The sequence below is a fragment of the Cotesia typhae genome, unplaced genomic scaffold (assembly GCF_013202065.1).
Source record: "Cotesia typhae breed Kobodo isofemale line unplaced genomic scaffold, CoteBio_Ctyphae contig_48, whole genome shotgun sequence".
Lineage (NCBI taxonomy): Eukaryota > Metazoa > Arthropoda > Insecta > Hymenoptera > Braconidae > Cotesia > Cotesia typhae.
Window position 1 is genome coordinate 8,787,342 of NW_027423756.1, and position 15,472 is coordinate 8,802,813.

General features: G+C 32.4%; 1 protein-coding gene across 2 annotated transcripts; it reads left to right on the forward strand.

Annotated features, from left to right (window-relative positions):
* The first annotated feature begins 8 nt into the window (after positions 1–8).
* On the forward strand, positions 9–11,815 carry LOC141529363 (protein gooseberry). Of its 2 annotated transcripts, none has more exons than XM_074245865.1 (6): positions 9–361; positions 4,627–4,940; positions 5,050–5,179; positions 8,936–9,107; positions 9,258–9,551; positions 11,157–11,815. In XM_074245865.1, exons 1-6 carry the CDS (start codon positions 307–309, stop codon positions 11,419–11,421), a joined length of 1,230 nt encoding a protein of 409 aa, XP_074101966.1. In that variant the 5' UTR covers positions 9–306; the 3' UTR covers positions 11,422–11,815. The 2 variants fall into 2 exon arrangements, with proteins under 2 accessions (XP_074101966.1, XP_074101967.1); XM_074245866.1 differs by having other exon boundaries at positions 5,053–5,179.
* The last annotated feature ends 3,657 nt before the right edge of the window (positions 11,816–15,472 follow it).

Sequence of the window (15,472 nt, forward strand, 5' to 3'; positions counted from 1 at the left end):
AGCTTAGCAGGTCTATTTTACTTTTCTTCTCAAGAAAACTTCTACACTTTTCTCAATTTCACTCCGCATTAACGACGACAATAACAATACAATAAGAATTTTAATGACAATAACGTCATCGTCATCATCATCATCATCATCATCATCATCATAAATTATTTTAGAATTCTTGATTGAGTTTTTATATTGATTAATACGTCGCTCGAGTTCGTGGACACTCAACAAGTGATTCGATTTTTTTTTAATTTAAGCAATTTGAAACTTTGGTTGGTGTTGTGATTCTTTATTTTTTATATTAAATACTAAATGGCTGTTAGTACCCTCAACATGACACCGTACTTCACTGGATATCCTTTTCAAGGTATTTATTCATTGTTATTAATAAATTTTATCAAATAAAATTTTTTTTTCATTCAAATAAAAATCAGTCAATTTTTTGTGCTAACTTTTATCGAAAATAAATACTCCAATTTTTTTTTAATTAAAAAATTCTTTGCAATCTGCAATTGTCAGTGTCAAATATCAATCTCAATTACCGATAATTATCCATCAAATTTAGCGTAATTTAAAAACGAAAATTGATTTAAATCACAAACTAAAAAAAAATGAATAAGTATAGAAATAATTATTTAAAAATTAACCAATTATTCAAAAGACATTAATAGCCCGTTAAGCAAATTGGAGTCAGCCGTCGGCAGAGAATTCTTACATCACTGCTAATTTATTATTATACTGAAAAAATATTATTTTATTTTATTATCATCGCCATAAACTCATAATGACAGTCCATAAAAGATTGACCTCATCGCCACTTAAATAATTTGCTGAATTATAATTGTAAATTAAATTTTCGATTTCTTAGACGGATATTGAAGTCACCTTTTATTTATTATTAAATCAAATAAAATTTAAAAGACAAAATAAATTAAGGGTATGCAACTAATATGATCGGATTGGTACAATTTATTGAAGTAAAAATGAATAAATGAAACGTTTATGATAAAAAATGTAAAGAGTGCGTTTACAAGAAATAAAGTCGTGGTACTACGCGGTGGGCGGTGGAACAGCATGTTCGGACGTGGGTATCTAATGTCTGATATCGGATTGCCCTGAGGCGACGGCACGTTGATTGAAGCCCAGCTATACAGCTTGAAACTCACATCGTGTATATCTCTAAGTACATGCGTCCTGCACGTACTCGATCCTTTTTTATTCTTACTTGTACTCAGTCAGTTATTGTACGCGTCTCCTCCTATCCCTTGATATCCTTGAATCACTCCATAAGCTCAAATCTTCCAGACATTAAATTAGAGAAACTTCGGATTAATTACCCCTAAAAAAAAGAAAAAATTACAGCTCCTGTTGTGTACAGAATATAAAAAATGACTGGACTCGAGGCTTGAATAAAAATCTTCCCTTTGAGTTTTGGCAAGCCAGCTTTTTGTTCACGACTATTAGCATGATAGCTGGAAATCAATTGCCGGTTATCAATAATTCATATTCTAAATTATTTTATCGCGTCTGTCGTTTTATTTTAAAAGCCCCGGTTGAACTGCATTTACCGGGAAACCGGGGTGGTCTTCATCTCTCTTTCTCTCTTTCTATATGGCTCTTTCTTTCCTCTCGTTTACCTCTTTATAAATAATACGCTGCCGAAATTGAAGGACAAGAGAAGAGATAAGAGAGGAAGAAAAATAAGAGAAAGAAAGAGTTAAAAGTGTAACCTAATTGCGGAAGGAAGCAGAGGATAAGCGACTTTAAGAAGACACCGCATCATCATCGAACGCTTGTAAATTCTCGAGGCATGTAATTTTGGCGAAAACAACCCGTAATTATTTAACGCGTAGTACGCGCGTTATATATGGGCCAGACTGCCAACTGAGCTCCTATTATTTCGTATTAACTTTCGGGAACAAATAAATAAATATAAATAAACACACATGTAGATACGTAAATATAATATAATACAAGTGTTGATAAGTAAATGACTCAACTGTTCTTTTAACGTTGCACAGATTCAAACCGATGACGTTTTAAATGTACAGCACATACGCGAATCCATTTAATGTCTCTTGAGTCCTTAATATCGTATATGAATGACGACAATTAAATGTTTGATGAATGCTTAAGAATAAAAACAAGCTGGAGAAATAAATAAAAAAACAAATTATTGGTTACTGCGATGGCCGTCTTTTGCAACCGTTTCATTTCATTATTTTTATTTTATTTTACTCAATATTCATGTTATATTGTACTTTAGATGGTTGAGTTGCTTATACAGTAAATAATAATTTAATAAATTGGAATAGAGACAAGTGGGCAAGATGATTACATGAATTATGTGAATTCGTAATATTTTTTTATTGTAAAAAGTAACCGATCTGTGGATCGAAATGAAATGAGCTGGGCGTTGTCTTGTATTAGATCTCATTGTTGTCATCATCGGTCTATCTTTTGTACCTTTGCCTTTATCTTTGCCTTTACCTAGTCTTTTATGTGTGGATGTATTTTATGAATACATGGATGAGCCCTCATGTGTGTTTGTAACTGGCTCGGGTGTGCTGGTGGGTTTTTCTGGTTTGGCTTTGGGTCTGAACACGCTTTGGGGCCCAGAGTAGAGCGCGGTGTCCGCGTTTGCGCACCAACGCGTCGGTCAGGCGGTGCCTTTTGATCTCGCCTGTAATCCCGGCGGGCCCCGCGGCTTAACTGACGTCATCTGAGAGGTGTCCAGCCTGTTCAATTCTGCATTTAGCGTTCACGTTCTGACTCTACTTTACTCTCATCTCATCTGGGTATGACTATACTATACCTGGATATATACTAATATATTGTGTGTAATGTGTAGATGATGCAGATGTGGATGGAGATGATGATCGTGCATTGCGTGGTTCTATGCAATCTGAATTGCTATGAATTTGAAATACGGTTTCAGACACGCGTTTACTCAAATGGCAAATTGTAGATTAAGAAATTTATAGTGATAATAATAATGATAATCATTATAATTTTCCAGTGGATCGAGATGACTTCCTTATGAAAATTCTCCCTAGTTATAAGATCGCTCTTATGGGAGGTAGTGTCGTTGATCTCCGGGGTATCTCATTACATTTTACATTAGTTAACAAAAGTATAAAATATATTTATAAGAACTTGGCTGAGTGAATCGTTAATTGCTGTTTAATTTGTTTTGCGTTCGATTATATTTATTATCGCATACCTCGAGCGTGAATACTTGCGATGTGCTTTATGGTTGCTTCTTGAGTTTATATTCTTCATTTATTTCTACACTCAGTTCAGTAAAATATTAGAGAAATTTAATTATCCAGATAATTTATCAATGATTATTTATAACACAATTTTTATTAATTAATTAAAATATATATATTAGGTAATAGTAATGATATTATATTTCGTGAACAAATTTTCTGAAATGTTTTTCAATAATACCTTTGATTGAAAAAAAAATTATTTTCAAGAGTTAGTTTGTCTCGAATCAAAATAAAAAATTTTTTGATTTAAAAAAATTTACTTAAATTAAGAAAAATTTGTCAGTAAGAATTTTTTTTTACTTAAATCAAGACAAAGAAGTTCTTTAAAATGATTTTCTTGGTTCAAAAAATCAAAAATCATGAATGGACGTATCAACCTTTGATAGGCCATACATTGGCACATAAAAAAAATTTTTTTCACGGAATATTAAATGTTCATAGATATTTTTTACCTGTTGAATAAATAAATTTTTCATCCTCGCGAATGAACATTACAAAAACATTAAAAACAAACCCGAAGGCTGATAAACAATAGCTTTTTATCGTATTCAATTACTCGTAACCTCATAAAGTCATTGCAGTGATAAGTCTGTCTAGTATTGAAACAGCTAAATCTACTTTCATAAAATATATCACCGCAGTATATTTTAAGTTTATACCCATTATAATTTATGTGTTCGTTGATTTAGTTATTCATTTATTTATTGATTGGAAAAAAATAAATGCCAGAGTTTATTTAGATCTAACGTTAATTAAAGAAAATCTTTGAATAGATTATTATTAAATATAACTATTATTTTTTGTTCGTTAATTTAAACATATACGTAATTAGAAACTGGGAAAGAAAAGTTTATGTATTATGTGTAAAGAGTTAGAGTCCTTGGGTAAGTTAATCCATAAAAATAAAATTAAATGCATCGCATAAAATAAATAAATAAAAGAGGTAAAAGTAAATTTACTGCTTATACGTATTAAAACAGCAAAACCACAGCCGTAACTCGCTGGATGGATAGGTAAAAAGATTTTCTTTGACTCGTGATGCGCAACTGGACTTGTCTTTTGCAAGATCCTCTGCACGCGATCCTCTCCCCTGTCCCATACCCCGTCCCTGTCTCATTCACTTTCTTTCCCGCATTTAAACACTCGCCCGGCCGTATAATATTTTGTTTATATTATTTTACCCGGTAATTGCATTATAAAACTAATGAAGAGTCATTACTAGCAGCAACATTTTCACAAAAACCCCCAGCAAAGAGCACTCATTATTTTTTATTGTTCAATTCTGCGAAAAACTCTAAAAAAAAAATATTTACAATTTTCATTAAAATTATATAATATAAAAAATACTTTCTTTCAGGACAAGGACGAGTCAATCAACTGGGCGGCGTGTTCATCAACGGTCGTCCTTTGCCGAACCACATACGGCTCAAGATTGTCGAAATGGCAGCTGCCGGTGTAAGACCCTGCGTTATTTCGCGACAACTACGCGTGTCTCACGGCTGTGTCTCGAAGATACTTAACAGATACCAAGAAACAGGATCCATTAAACCCGGGGTAATTGGTGGCAGTAAACCGCGCGTCGCTACTCCAGAAGTCGAGGCTAAGATCGAAAATCTCAAGCGAGAAAAACCCGGAATTTTTACCTGGGAAATTCGGGACCACTTGATAAAGGTCCGTGGATGAAACATTTTATCAATTAATAAATTACTTAAAAAATTTTAAAGAAAAATTAGTTAAAAATTGCCAAATTATACTAACTGGTCCATTTCGGTTTTGTTAGCAGGAAGGAGTCTGTGACAAAACGTCGGTACCGTCAGTATCAAGCATCTCGAGACTCTTACGTGGACCTACGAACCAAACACGTCCCGGCGATGATCCAAGACGCAATCATTCTATTGATGGAATTCTCGGTACGTTTATTTTATTTTTTTTTATTGTTATACATACATGCTTTCTTGGTCATACTTTCGTAACTAATTTACTCAGAAGCTCTTGCTTGAAATCTTTTCCGGAAATGTTTGTAAACACTAAATAATTTAAAAAATAAAATTTCCAAAAATACTTTTTAAATTAATTCCGGAATTTATTGTAATGTAATTTTTAGAACACAATTCATTCCTATAAGGCTCAGGGTTTAGCAGAAAATCATGTCGGCATTTATAAAGAGGATTCCGCGTTATATTTATTAGGACGCCGGTGAAACATCAGCAGCCATATATATACATATACATATACACTTTTATATCTTTCTCTTTCTTTACCGAGAAATATATTAGACGTCCCGCGGTGAGCGCGAATGTCTTGAGTTTATTATCTTCTCGCCTGAAAATTTCACATTTGATTAGGAGAGTATGCTATATGCTACAATGACGTATATGTACATTAAAACTTGCACATTGTGAGCATATGTCTCAATATAGACGAAAAAAAAAATTTCTAACAGAATTAGAGTAAAGTTTGTTAAATTTACAGTTTTAATCCTGTCAAAAAATGAATGGCAAATTTACATTTTTTTAAATGCATTGTATTAAATTATATTAAAAAAAAAATTTTATTTGGTTTAAAATTTCTCAGTTCAAGAATTTTTTTTCATTAATCAATTATTTCGTTAGTGTAAATAAAATTATATATAAAAGATTTAATATAAAAATTTATACGGAATTTTATATAATTGTATAATAATTTTTTTCGGGTTTGTTATTTTTACAAATCCATTCCTGTAATTTAACAGTTTTTTTTTTTTTTGTAAATATAATCTAAAATATCCGTGTAATTTTTCCATTACCATTTCTGTAATTTTCACATATCATTTTTTTTGTGTAAAAGCAAAGCAAAAAAAAATAATAACTTTATCCGAAGAAAACACGCGGAATTACAGAATTATACTATGAGACCATTATTTATATTTCCTTGAGCTTATTTCGAAATTATCGAGTGCAGTCGGTTCGCTCGGAAAAAATAACCTCTTTAGTCTTTTTGCAAAAAAATATCTCGGAGGTGCAGATGAGTATAAACTCAGTCTTTCGCGGCGTGTGGTCCCCTTGCATCCGAGCTGCTGCAACTCCTCCTGCTTGATCCTGCCTCCTCTAATCTCGAGGAGCGCCGCCGAAGAAAGGAGCTAAGAGCTAAGAATTGTGGTAGGTACACTCACTGAGTACATACTACGCGGCACTGTAAGTACATACCACTAAAAGATAAAACTAAAAAATAGCGGAGATAGAGAGAAGAAAAGATCTTCCAGCCGGCAGACACGAGAGTAGCTGACCGACTACTCAGTAAATAATAAAACTGATATGCCCATATTTTATCTATCTGTATCTATTTGAATGGTAACTCTGGATAATATAGGTTATAACACACCATCAGTGATCCTTAAAACTGAATAAATCTGCTATTGATTTAGACACGTTATCATTTTGTACAATTATTCTGCTACAAGCTAAGAACACCGTTATAGCTCGTAAATTTCCAAGTTTTTGAATAATAATAAGTAATATTTTATTTATACTACTAATTTTCATGTTATTATTGAAATTTTATTTTATTTTCAATTTTAGCTTACTATTTTAAAACAAATTTCAAGATAAATAACCAGAAAGGTAAGAATACTCTCATAGAAAAGGGGTTTATGTATAATTATTATCGTGACGATAGTGATAATCCTCTTATCGATTATTTACGTGGCATTGCGTACAATATATCTTTTTGAATATCATTTTATTAAGGCATTTTTGAAATTACCGAATTATTATTAAAATTAATATTTATTTAATTACTATTGTTATTTGTGATTATAGAATCTTTGAGAAATTTTTGAATAATAATTTTTTATGCTGTGAAATTTTTTAAATCAAGAAATTTTCAAGTGAGAATATTTTGCATGGGATAAATTTTTACATAAGAAATTTTTACGAATTAATAAAGACACGGAGTCGTTTATCATCTTGAAGCTGTAAATTTTAAAACTCTACAGAATATAAAAATAAAATGCTTTAAGTAGATAAGAGGAAGTAAGCTGAAGCAATGAGTGAGGAGAAAAGAGCAATAAGAGGATCTTAATAGCACGATGGGTCGCGGAAATCGTCAGGCTATTGGAGGCAGTATAAAATATATAAAAGAATACATATATATTGGGTGGGCAGAGTGCATATACCTCGACTATGCTGTGTAGTGTTTAGTTGTATGCCCTCGAAGCGTTGCCGAGGATTTACGACTACCGCAATGGCCTTTAATCTTGCTTACCGCTCGCGAGTAGAACACAAATGCTCCACTCGCCGTACAGTATACCGGGTTTAGTTACTTTTATCTTGATATTGCTCTACACCAAGTTAACTATTCTTCGCGCCCTGACGGCTATCATGCTCATATATGTGTGTACACATAAAATATGAATAAAGCTGCTGGTGATGCTCGGCCTATTGATTCAGAGGCCCTGCCTTTCTGTCTTTGCTGATCGCTTCATTACCCATTTATACTTCCAGCTAATCAATGTCTTTATCTCCGCATTTATCGTAGTGTCTATCTTTTCACTCTTATTATGATTATTATTATTATAATTATTATTATTATTATTATTATTACTATTAACATTGCAATTACTATTACTCAACCCCGTGATAAATCGGAAATACTTTTTCCGTTCATAAGAGATCGGCATTAAAATAAATATAGAGTATAAAATGTTTATAATTTAACGTTGAGCCTAATTTATGTGAAATTTTGCGTAGGTTAAAATTGCTCGAGCTTACAGGACATTCCACGCAATAATTTCATGATTTTTTTTTTTTTTTATAATTACAAACAAAAATAATCTCACCAATCCATGAAAAAATTTCGAAAATTTAAAGATTATTTTCTTCAATATTATATACAAAAGAAAATATTCATTGCAATGATGATAATTTCACGTCTTATGTCCCCTACACACAAAGAATGATTGTAAAAATAAGACAAGATTGCTGATCGGTACTTAATGCTGATGACCAAAGTCCATCGTACGTGAGAGGCCTTAGGAAGGTATCCAACATGTCAAAGAACTTAATTCCTGTTGGCGTACGGACCCTAATTTCTTCGGTGTTTTAGTTTAGTATAGGTTACCCAACGAACGGCTGTAATCATAAAGGATTTAATGGTGGGTTGCAGTCTCGGGCGTGTGAACTGTGGGCGGTAACAATTCGCTTCCTATCTTCAGTATCTGACGTCTAGCACGTGCTGGAACTTGAATTCCACACTCCTCGTCTACGTCTCAACTCTCGACTTTTATGTACATACATATATACTACTATATACTATCAAAGACTACCATTACTTACATTTGTGCGCTAGGATTGCATGAGCTAGGAATTTTCCTGTATCTGGACATTCTATCTTCGTATATGAACATACTTTTCTTATTTAAAACTATCTACCATTTTCCTGAGCCCTGACTTATAATAAAATAACGAGCCGTAGAATTAGATAAATTTAACTATTTATTTTTTATATACTCACTGCGACAGATGCTTGATGTTAAATCCTTTTTATACAATTTATATTACATTTATTAATTTTTTATCCCACTTATTTCCCCGTTTGTATAAAAACAGAGTCTCCAAGTGTGTAATATTTTATTTTATTTATATTTTTCTTCACATGATTGACGAATTTCTTCCGCATTTCTGCCGCAGGTGGTAGCAGCGGCGATGACTCCGACATAGAGAGCGAGCCGGGAATAGCGCTAAAGAGGAAGCAGAGACGCAGCAGAACAACATTCACCGGAGAACAGTTGGAACAGCTTGAAGCTGCCTTCCACAGGACTCAGTACCCCGACGTTTACACCAGAGAAGAATTGGCTCAAAAGTACGCATGATGAAGCATTACGCTTTTTCTTCCTTGATCTCTATTTATTTCATAATAAATAAATTGTGAAATATGGGATTAAGTATTAACTGTAGATACAACAGTAGCAGTAATAACAAATGATTCGAACGTGATGGTTGTATTTTTCAGAACTAAATTGACAGAAGCACGAGTCCAAGTGTGGTTTAGCAATCGGCGAGCGCGTTTACGTAAACAGCTGAACAGCCAACAGTTGAATGCCTTCAACACGATGAGTCTTCAATCCTTCCAAACTCAGCACGGGTATCCAAGTGGTGCCGACAGCTACCAAAGCTACGGTCAGGCCTCAGTAGCTGCGGCTGCAGCAACCACAGCGGCGGGGTATCCTCAACACTACAATTACGGTGAAAACTACTACGGCGCTGCACAGCAACAGTGGCCTCGAGCGACACCCGAAAACTACGGGTAAGTTTTTCTTTTTTTCATTATTATTCACATTTTTCTCAATTTTTACAAAATTATTTTGGTTTATTTTTGCTCTGCTCGAGAATCGAACCCTGATGATCGTCCGCCTTTTGAGATATTCCGCCAGTCGAAAAATTCAAAAAGAATTTCAAAAAAATATATTCATACATTTTGTACAAAATTATTTTGATAATTAAATTATTTTTATTTTATTTATTTTTAATTAAAAATCATTTATGTTAAATAAATAAATTTATAGATAATTACAACCTTTTGTTGAGTTTAAATGATCGACAAAAAAATATAAAATAAATTTCATTTTTGACTTGTAAAAATAGAATTTATTTATCGAAAAATTAAGTAACTTTTTTCAAATTTTTATTAATTATCTGTAATTACCAACTTTAATTCCGAGGATGTAAAACAAAAAAAAACGAGCAAACACATATAGGTGCAGAACAATTGAGACAATTTGTATCAACTGTTAAAACCCAGAGGCTTTACTTCGATCGGTGTAGGTATAGGTATACAGTTACTCATATTATGGCTTAGCTCTGTTGAGTTAGTCTACTCGGCGGTCGAGAAATTCTTGTTCATCTCTCGCTCTCGGACGTCGGTGTGGTCCGCAATTATCTTACTAGGCCCATAATGAAACGCTACTGGCTCATAATCAACTCACTCCGCTCATCCTCAAACTTTCGGTGTACCTATTCAATCCATCTATATTAACTACACACATGTATACATGCATACCCACATGGATTTTTTAATTTATTATATACCCATGCTGTCAATTATCAATTCATTTGTATCATTAAATTAAATCAAATTTCCACAAAAGCCATTGTTCAAGTCAATAAATATCTTTTTTCAATCTAGTCCTTTAAGCTAATTTAATAATCATGAAACAAGTATTCATCTCAAAATAATTTTTTTTTTTTTTTTTACTTGTATACTGTAGGTTTTAATAACAATATATTACGAGGTATTTAAAAATGTTTGTTACCATTTAAAAGGCTGTAAAAAATAATCAAAGTACTTTTACCGCAGAATATAATAACTAAATGCGGCGCTTACCGTACAGTTGGATGAAAGTTAAAGTCGGAGAATTTCGCGCATACAAGTTAAGGGTTACTTGTCATGCACATACGTACACGTGTGCAGATTTTTAATAAGTTCGACTATACATATGCGGTATTGGTCCTGCGATATAAAATATCAAATTTCATAAACTAAACACTGGACCCTTAACTTTATATTATCGCGGTCTTTAAATTAACAGAATGCATTATTACCTTCTCCTTTTTCTTTCACGACTGTGATCAATATATATATGTACATTGATTAATTAAATATCAATCTTGAAGACTTCTCCACAGATATTATTATTATTTTTTTTAACAAAAAAAATAAATCTCAGTCCGACTCTAAGAAAAAATTTTTAATGAAAAGTAGGATTAAGAATCGACTTTTTCTTATGTGTATCAAAAACTGTTCTGCACCCAACTCAACTCAAACTTTGATAATCCATGAATATTTACAAGTTATTATGTATTTTTTTTTTTTTTCAACAGTTACTTATTAATATCAACTGTTGTGTTACAGCCTTTTTAATAGTTCACATTATGGAAGTACAAACCTGACATCAAATTTATCACCGAGCAATCTAAATCTCGGAGGTCTGGGTGGCAATGTCAGTCCGACAGGTTCTAATATGAGCGCTTGTATGGTCCAAGGGACAACAACTACTGTATCAAACGGAATGGGGCATCATCATCATCACGTGACACCTCACAGCCCGAGTGAAGCCAAAAGCGGTTATCCGTACCTGGGAGCTATTGATTCACAAGTCTGCGGGCGCATTCACTGAAATCGAAAATTAATTACCCGGATAATTTAACATATCTGTCAATAAACTTTATTTCATATTTGATTAATTGATTAATTAATTATTAACTGACTAACTAATGTACTTTGAATACCAGTGACTTATTTATAGATTTAATAATGATAGTAAATAATAAATAATTAATCTTAATAATTATAATTAATAATTAATTGATGAAATAGTTGTAGAAAACTTACCACGAGTGCCTTTATATTTTATTATAGATTTTTAATTAATTAGTAATTAATAATTTATATCATATAACAGTGAATGAACAATTAGAATTATATTTTGCAATTTATCAGTTATTCGCGTGTTTATTATTCGAAAATTTATTATCAATGATAATGTAAATAAGAGAGAAATAATTTCTATAAAATGTAAATAAAATTGATTTATAATTTTAAATTTGCAAAAATATAATAATAATATTAATAAGTATAAATAATTATCGATCAATGTGATTTCCTGACTATTTAATTGGCCAGTTAATATTTTGTAAATATATATTTTGTAACATTTTTTATTTTAATAAATTGTATTTAAAAAATGTTTAAAGTTTGTACTGATATAAAAAAAAATAAATAATATAAATTTTATCAATTATTTTTTTTCTATTTTTTTTTTTTTTTTCGTAATAAAAAAAAAATAATCTGATACTAATATAAGTTAAGAAGGAGGACGGAGGCCAAGTTGAGAGTTTAGCTGGCACAACGAGCAATCATCCTGCCGTATATCTGGTGATGCTGTCGCCACGCATTTGTGCTCTATTGTGTAGCCGAAGTAGGTGGTCGTAAGGTTTCTATTCTTTTCATTTTTATTATTTCTTTCTTATTCTTATTCCATCTATATTTTCCTTCTATCCCTATCCCTCTTCAGTCGAGGCTTTCTGTCTTTTTTTCAGGACTTTTAAATTTTTACGGGACATTAAAAAGCCAGAGGAGAGTAAAGAAGTATGGAAAGAGAAGTAGAAGTGTAAGTAAAGCAAAAGTAGACTCTTCTCTTCTCTTCAATATTACACATTTCGGCTTCTTTTCTCGGTCTCATTCCTTCTATCCTCAATAATATGATATAATATCATACTATAACTTCACTACGGCAAGTCACGTTTTTTTCTTTTATATTTTTTCTCTAAATTACTACCGTTAACCAGAAAACAACTACTGGTGCAGCGGCTTAAATTCTTTCGATTTATTTTCTCAAACACAAACAAAACGCGGCATCTTTCAAAGGTGAAAAAATTTTTTTTCTTCTCAAGCAATTAATAATATAATAATTAATTAATGACTTTGATTTTTGGTTTAATTTAAGCTGTAGCTTATTTATATTTCGTCATTATTTTAGTGTTGATTAAATTGCCGAGATCCACCTGCGCTAAGGGTGGGAAAAACAAACGAAGAAATTTTAGGCTAATGGGGGTTGGAAGATAACTATGGGCGGAAGAATAAAAAAGACTGATGGCACATTTGAGAGTTGAGTCCACAAGTAGGCCGGAATTGACGTGAATACAGGGGGTGAGATTTCAAAGAAAAGCCGCTGGGAAAAAGCATTCCCATTCGGGAAAATATATTATACGGCGAGGATAGAGTATTAGTAGACTGGATGACTACCACACACCGCAGACCCACTAGACAGTAGTATTACAATATATTTGTCGAGGATTGGGCGGGGATGATGAGATGAATGAATGGCGAATCATGGAAAAGGAAAGTGCGATATGTGGGGTCTTCTTTACAACTCAAGAGTCACGCGCCCCTCGATCGATTTCGGTGATTTCTTTTGTCAGTTTGGTATAAAATGGCCGTTTCAGAGTGGATTCTTACGTTATTGGTTCAATTTTTTTAACTTAATCGAGAGAATAATTTTATTTTAAGGATTTAATGTGGGATACAAATTGGAAAAATGTTTCATTCTTTTATTTCAAATTTTGGAGTTTGTATAAAGAGAAATTTTTTTAAAAGTATTCTATTTGCGTGTTAATTTATATTTCAGCTAAGAATTTAGTACAGGGGGGCATTGAATACCGGAGCAAAATGAGACAAAATATTTTTTTTTGACTTTCCGGAGATAATTTCAACACCGTAAAATCTGTTAAACATCCAGAGCGAAATAGGACACCAACTTAGGGCTGTAAAGTTTTGAACGGAAAATAAATGAATTATCTTTTCTTTTTTTTTTTGTTTACAATGAAAAAAGTTTCCATTAAAAAAAGTAAATCAATAAGAAGAATCGCTTTCTTTGGAAAATTTTATTCCATTTTTTAATCTTCAAAAAAAGTAACTTGTGTTAATCCATCGAACAATTTTTCACAAAGTTAAAAATCAACTAAAACATTTTCCGCTTAACAAATAAAATTTTCTACTTAAAAATTTCTCGTTAAACACGTCATTATACATGACATCTCGTGTCAAACTTTAAATCCACCGTCAATTTCTCGTAAATCCGACGGCGTTTTTGGATCCATGTCAACTTCTGACACTGAGTTTCTCATAATTTTTTTATTCATCTCCAAACCCAAAATTTTCATTTGCGTAAATCTCCTGTTTACATCTCCATCATTAAAATAAAAGGATCCAAAATCATAGCTGCCGAAAAAGAAGCTCTTCTTACACAGTATTATGGATAAGTAACGATCCAAATAAAGCTCGGATCAAAATTAGCGACGTGAACCGACAGATGTATCGAGAATGACAAAGCTGATAGGCGTGACGATCCCCGACATCAAAACGCCGCACCCCGTGTGTGCGTTATGTGAGGAGAAAAAATCTAAGGGCGGCGTTTAGATCCTCGATCCTTCTTATTATATTTTCATACATCTCATTCCATAGATATATGAGATGTGAACAAGCTTTTGTATACCTTTATGAACCATTATTTACCATTTTCTTCTCTACCCGGGCGATTTTTTACCACTCTTACTCTTACTCTTACTTTTACACATGCAGTCATACATTACACATATATTACACCAACTCCGTTAAGATTATGTTGACCTCTCTGTGTGATGTTTACTCTTTACCCAACTTTCATTGTACACATCCATTCTATGAATCATTCCGGATGTCCTTAAAGCTTTACTTAATACCAAAATCTATTTGTTCAGGATCCATATTTATTATTTTGTGGTGTTAAAATTATCTAGCAGTCAAAAGAAAGGAATTTTTTCATTTATTTTTACTATTTAGTTTTTTTTTTTGTCCTAATTTTGGATTTTAACTTTTTTTACATTTACATAGCTGTTATAACTGGTTGAAATAAATTATTAAAACCAAAATTTTATGACAAAACAGTATTTTTTTATCAATTGATTGATTATAATTTATTACAGCTCATTTTTTTCCGTGTATTATCTATAGAATAATCATAAATAACTTTTCCCCCTAGATAAAATAATAAAAACTGATTTCCAATCAATCAAGAAATCCAAAAGGGAATAAATTCTCAATACGGATCATGAAAAATGAATGAATCGAAGACAATGGAACGGTTAAAACTTTTATGATATGGAGCCTGCGGAACTCGGATGGTTAAATCCATGATCGTTCGTGAACTGTCGACTGTCGAATGAGTTAGAGTTAACGGGCCAATAGCAAAAAAGAACGCATAGTATATAGGTGGTAGCTAAATAAAAAAAAGAGAGCTTCTGTCTACGAACAATAAAACAACCGAACAGATTAATCAAACTTAACCGAGCCAATGAAAACCGTGCAAATCCAACCCTAGGGGGGGTGCGTGTAACCGTTCACTGAATATCCATTGTAGCATTTATTCTCATAGTCTTTTATCTTGCATCTTTATCTCTTACCCACGCTAATTCTTCTCCCGATGATGATGATGCTATAAGTTCGCTCCATTATATTTTCTTTCACTCTTCTACCACCAACGAGCTCAGTAGAGCCACTACCGGAGCTAGCCTGATGACCGAAAATTTATTTCTGTCTTTGGTGTTGCGAATTTAATGATCCTTCCTAAGTGACGGAAAAAATTTTTCATCCTGTTATTAGTTACTTTTTGGTTATTATTTTTACGACTC